The sequence below is a fragment of the Eriocheir sinensis genome, chromosome 5 (genome assembly GCF_024679095.1).
Source record: "Eriocheir sinensis breed Jianghai 21 chromosome 5, ASM2467909v1, whole genome shotgun sequence".
Lineage (NCBI taxonomy): Eukaryota > Metazoa > Arthropoda > Malacostraca > Decapoda > Varunidae > Eriocheir > Eriocheir sinensis.
In genome coordinates this window covers 4,299,301-4,305,537 of record NC_066513.1, presented here as the reverse complement: position 1 = coordinate 4,305,537, position 6,237 = coordinate 4,299,301, and the positions used below count along the sequence as shown (strand labels likewise).

Genomic DNA, 6,237 nt, shown 5'->3' with positions numbered 1-6,237 from the left:
GATTTTGTTGTAACAGAAGAGATGGTAAATAGATTCAATTCAAGTATGTATGCACATGATACAAATGAAGATGATGCTGATACATTTGATGATGTTGAATTAATTTCTGAAATTTTGCAGGAATAAGTGTGTGTGTGTGTGTGTGTGACTAGCTGACCCCTTGTCGCTGATGGACATGTCTCCCGTCCCCACCCAGCCCCTCTCTCTCTCTCTCTCTCTCTCTCTCTCTCTCTCTCTCTCTCTCTCTCTCTCTCTCTCTCTCTCTCTCCTATTTTTTTAGGTATTAAAAATTATACGTTTCCACAGCCACTGACGTGACAGTTCAACTGCAGTGCCTGCGGACATAAGGGCTTTAATAGAATACCGCTGCTCCAGCCGTCAAGGCCCGCGGTCGACGACGCCATCATGTGAGCGTTTATAGCCTATTATTACGTATAAATTATTTTTATAAAGAACAAGATCTCGGCTGTCAGGAATTTTTTGTTTTTAGTTAAAAGGCATAACAATCTCCCCTAACAAGTGCAGTATATTTTTAAATGTATCATAGTTTGATAAACAACTTAGAGTTGCTCTTGACTAAATTTGAACGAAACTAAAAGCTCGTGTCAAAATGTAGCGACAGAGCCTAAAGAAAAAATATTTATTAAGCGTTAGCGACGGGCACTCTTGATAAATATCTATCTTAAAATTATGAAGAGTGCACCTGTGACCACCAATCATCACAACAGTACGATTTCGATAGGATATAATAATTTTCATGTCGCGTGGACGGGTTGCCAGATGTCGCTTTCTGAACGAAACTTACTGGACAGTGTGTCACTACTCTCTATAGCCGACTGTACTTTATCATTTATGGAGTTACTCTTGTAAGCTGTGCTGCCGTGAATATTAATCACCGATAGTTCTAAGCATCAACCATCACCAACAAATCAGTGGAACGCCAGCACTCGTCGATCGAGCAACTCTCCTTGGCCTTTGCGCCAGCTCTAGACTGCTGAGTTGCTCGCTCGGGCAGCCATGAGCTCCCGTTTCCCTGCTCGGCACGCCAGCCGGCGGGCAGGGTTGCCAGAACGTGCCAAAAATGGCATTTTTTGCCATAAATTTAACATTTTTCGAAAATATGCCTTTTTTCTTTGGCAGTAGTATAATGGTGCCATAAAAATGCCAATCTTTGTCGCAGAGTTGCCATGAAATGCCAAAAATTACAATTGCGTGTATATGACTGGAACCAAAAATCATACCCGTATCGCGTCATTCGCGTATAGTACATGTATGAGCCCCAGGAGAGGAGGGTTGACTGACTCGATCTACTCAGTTTCTTATTGGATGTCAAGGCTTTCCTACGGCTGTGTCACTGTTGATCATCGGTATGCCGAAAACGAAACCTTTATCAGGGTACTGGATGAAAGAATTTCAAGGTAAGATATCAGAAGCTACTGAAGAGGAACAATATTCCTCGTGATTTGTGTGTCAGGTTAATTAAGGAACTTTTGTAGATTGCTTGAAGCATGACGAACCAGCTAAAACACCTACGTCTGAAAGTGTAATAAATTATTGTAAATTGTGCCCACAAATCGGTTTGTCCACATGTTGAATATGTTACAGTGACTGTTGACTGTACCTATGAAAACTATTACGTAAAGATTTCCTTATACCAAGTAACCATTGTTTCAGGATGGTTAACACAATCTCCACTTGATGATTCAGATGACCTGTGGTGTAAGGTATGCAAGACTAAGGTCAAAAATAAAAAGTACAACGCTGAAATGCATGCCAAATCTCATAAGCACCAGAGAGCAGCAGATCAACTCAAAAGTTCTCCAAGTGTTTCATCATATTTCACTTGTGGTCCTAGAGAAATGAAAATTTTTGATATTAGATGGAGTGTTGCCATTGCCTGTCATGCAGCTATCAGAGCAACAGATCACTTAGGAGAAATTATTAATGAATCTTCAAGGAAGACAGACTTTTTACATGGTATGAAACACCACAGAACAAAATGTTCCAGTATTCTTACTAATGTTGTACACCCTTGCCTTCATGACTCGGTAATCAAAGATATACAACAGACTTCATTTTCACTCATCATTGATGAGTCGACAGATGTTTCAGTTACAAAGCACTTGTGCATGTGTGTAAGATATTTCAAGGAGGATATACCATCAGTTGTAACAAAATTCTTAACATTACTTCCTGTCATCTCATGTACAGCATCATCTCTATTCTCAGACATCAAGTTATACTTTGATGCACACAGTGTTCCAATGAGTCATATTATTGGATTAGGTACTGATGGTGCATCCAATTTGTGTGGAGCTCATAACTCTGTGTATACTAAGATAAAAGAACACGCTCCTCATTGTGTTTTAGTTAAATGTATTTGCCACAGCTTAAGTTTGTGTGGAAAAGATGCATTTAGTGAACTGCCTTCTAACCTTTCTTTTTTGCTGAGTGAAGTTGCAAAGTGGTTTAAATTTAGCTCTCTTAGAAGAAGTGATTATGATGAATTGTTTCATGTCATGAATGCAAACATTCCCAATTTGCACCCCACAAAATTCATAAGTCCGTCAGAGACAAGATGGTTAGTGACTGGGAAAGTTATTAATTCAGTTATCACACAATGGCATGAACTCACAGCATATTTCAGCTGCATTAAATATACAAAAAACTATAGTTGCAAGTCACTGCTGGAAATGCTAAATGACAGATCAAATTACTTATACCTAGTATTTGCTGCTCCCCTCATAAATGAGTTTGAACAAATTAATGCTTCTTTTCAACACACAAATGCTGACCAGTGTCGTTTATTCAAGGATTTGGATGTTTTTTACATGTCACTGAGAAGTAGAATATGTAAAAATGAGTATGTACAAAAATATGAAAAAATTCAAGATGCACATCTCAAACCAATAAAAGACATTCAGTTTGGAGCTAAATTTTATCAGGAGCTGTCAGAGTCAAAACTTTCCAGTGAACAGGTACTAAACATAAAGTATCGATGCCTCAATTTTTTGAAGACAGCAGTAGATAAAGTATCCATGAGGCTGCCAGAGAAATTTAAGTTTTTGGAGACACTGCAAGCTTTTCACCCTGATGTTCTTCTCTCCCAGACTAGATTTGTTCCATTTCAAAAGCTGAACCTCACAGAATTTTGTAAAAGTGATGAAAATCTTGATGACTTGGAAAGACAGTACATGAACATCAGATTGTGTGATTGGACAAATCTTGGGATTGACATTAAAGATCAGACAAATTTTTGGTGTAATGTTTATAACTTTAAGAATGCAACAGGTACGTGCTGCTTCAGAACTTTGGCAAAATTAGTCTTAGATAAGTTATGCCTACCTATTTCAAATGCATATGTTGAGAGAGTTTTTAGTCAGGCTACCCTTGCAAAGACTAAGGTAAGAAATAAGATGGGGCACAAGTTATTAAAAAGCATTTTGATGATTAGATCACACCTGATGTTGAATAATTTTTGTTGCAAGGATTTTGTTGTAACAGAAGAGATGGTAAATAGATTCAATTCAAGTATGTATGCACATGATACAAATGAAGATGATGCTGATACATTTGATGATGTTGAATTAATTTCTGAAATTTTGCAGGAATAAGTGTGTGTGTGTGTGTGTGTGTGTGTGTGTGTGTGTGTGTGTGTGTGTGTGTGTTAATATCAGCCCAAAACAGTAGCATTATTTTCAATAAAGGATTATCGCTTTTAAACAGGTAAAGTTTTTTTTTTATAATTTGAAAAGATTTAATATTTATTTTAAATAAAGGATTGTAATTTTTTATTTTAATTTTCTCTTTCCCTTGATAAGTGCCATAAACTCTGCCATTTTCGAAAAAAAAAATTGCCATAAAATGCCAAAAATCATGAGCACAGCAGCCAATGAAATATTGCGGGACCTGGCAACCCTGCCGGCGGGTTGATCCCCTACCCCACCCCCGAGGAGTAGCATTGCTTCGACACTCCGCTACGGGCCGCCACATATGGCAAAGGCCTGTCTCCCTTAAGGGGAGATATCTTGGACATCACATCACACCAACAAATCAATCTCTCTCTCTCTCTCTCTCTCTCTCTCTCTCTCTCTCTCTCTCTCTCTCTCTCTCTCTCTCTCTCTCTCCAAATGAGTTGCTTTTGTAAAATATTATAAAGCTTGGTAGAGAATGACGACACACACACACACACACACACACACATTATATATATATATATATATATATATATATATATATATATATATATATATATATATATATATATATATATATATATATATATATATATATATATATATATATATATATATATATATATATATATATATATATATATATATATATATATATATATATCTACTTGTATCTATAGTGTGTCACCACATGGTCCCGCGTGGGCCCCAGCCACCCTGCTTCCCCGCCAAATTCTTGGCTCGGCGTCCTCCGGCTCACCCTTGTCCCCCCCCCCCCCTCTCCTTTGCTGCGCACGCCTCAGTGAGTACATACCAGAAACTACTTTCAAAATTGATTACTCTCCATTAATTAGTGAACCTAAAATAGATTTTTGCCATGAATAAGTCTTGTAATCCGTACTAGTTGAATTTCTTTATAACACATCAGTACGCATTGCTAATTTCCTCCCCCTCTTATTAATTTAAGAAATCATATAAGCCTTTCCGGCAATCTCCCTCCCGTCTCTGGCCTCTCCCGGGCCCATATAAAACAGCCAGCAACGCTGCTACGGGTCGGTGGTTAAAGGAAAAACCAGGGTTATTGTTAGGTCCCCCAAGACCCGCAAGGGGCGACAGCGGCGCCTGCCGAGCCCTTTAGAGAGTGGGCGGGCTTTAGCCCTCCGCTGCCGTAGGGAGTGAGAGTGATGAGGCGGCCTTTATGCCGCTCCCCGACTCTTCTGATGAGGATTGGGTGGTAGTAGGGAAGGTGCGTGACCGTAACCACAGCTCCCACCCACCTCCGCCACCTTCGCCTCCCCGCTCCCGCTCGCCACTATGCACCTCTGCTACCCCCACCCTGCCCGACGCCGTTCCCCCGTACTTCTGCTGCTGCCTCCACCGCTGCTCCTTCACCTGCCTCCGTCGCTACTACCCTACCTGCCTCCGCCGCTGCCCATACCACCCTGCACGGTGCCGTCTCGCACCCCGAGCAGGCTGCTCCCCGCCAAGCTGCTGCGGCTCCTGCCAAACCCAAAGTTGTCGTCCCTCCTACACCGGGATTCGAGACTGCCCTCGATCTGGCGGAGGCCCTGGAGGAGGAACTCGGGCTCCGCTTCCAGATGAGATTCCTGGAGAACGGCAGCGTGCTGGTAACTCCGCCTACCGAGGAAGCCCTCCGCGCCCTCCTGGACACCAAGGAGGTGCACGGGAAGGTGGTGCAGCTGCGGCTGATGGGCGACGCAACCACGAAGGGGGTGATAACTTCTTACCCGGTAGCCATGCCTCTCAAAGCTTTCCTCCCCCCCCCGAGCGGCGTCACGGCGGAGAGGTGCCTGACGCGAGACAACCTGGCCACGAGGCAGGTCCTCATCTCAGTGAGGGGCCCCCTGCCGGGTATGCTCGACCTAGGGAGTTGGGGCGTGTTCTACACGCGCCCCTTCAACACCGAGCCCCTCCGGTGCTATCGCTGTCAGCAGTACGGCCACCATCGCCCCCGCTGCAATCGCCAGGCAGTGTGCGGCATGTGCTCGGGGCCGCACATGACGGAGGCCTGCCTTGCGAAATACAAGGCCGGCGAGAGCGTGACCGCCCTCTGCCCCAACTGCCGCCAGCATGTTGTAACCCGTAATCCGGGCACACAGGGTAGACGACACACTGTTTGTATTAGTGACACTTGACTTAAAATTCTGGTACTTTAGGAGTATTTAAAGGAGTTCGTAAATGGGGTGATGAAACGGTGTCGCCTTTCTTATATGTATTTTATTCTACCTTAATACTACTTAATATTACAGAGGGTAAAAATATTGTTTAAACCAGCGACTGGCTTACTAGACTCAATGAGTCTTCAGGTTTTCTTTCACTATTGGTTACTGACGTTAACACTGGTATAATATTGAGTAAAAACTCACACAATAAAGTATCATAGAAATATAATCCTAAGTAAAACTAAGATAATAGAACACAATAGATATGTTAGATACGCTTTCCTCTATGGTACCACATTACTCCATACTCACAGTAGCAAAGATGAATGTTCTACCCATGTTGTCTAGGGAAGGACAAC

The 6,237-nt window shown here is 42.3% G+C and overlaps 1 protein-coding gene across 1 annotated transcript; it reads left to right on the top strand.

Moving 5' to 3' along the window:
• The first annotated feature begins 1,071 nt into the window (after positions 1 to 1,071).
• LOC126982540 (uncharacterized) lies at positions 1,072 to 3,915 on the top strand. Its single transcript, XM_050834685.1, has 2 exons — positions 1,072 to 1,418; positions 1,675 to 3,915. The coding sequence occupies exons 1-2, from the start codon at positions 1,370 to 1,372 to the stop codon at positions 3,612 to 3,614; spliced, it is 1,989 nt and encodes a 662-aa protein (XP_050690642.1). The 5' UTR covers positions 1,072 to 1,369; the 3' UTR covers positions 3,615 to 3,915.
• Positions 3,916 to 6,237: the final 2,322 nt, after the last annotated feature.

Coding starts and splice junctions, on each gene's coding strand:
- LOC126982540 (XM_050834685.1), top strand. CDS start 1,370: ATGCCGAAAACGAAACCTTTATCAGGGTACTGGATGAAAGAATTTCAA. Junction 1,419..1,674: donor CTGGATGAAAGAATTTCAAG/GTAAGATATCAG, acceptor CCATTGTTTCAG/GATGGTTAACACAATCTCCA.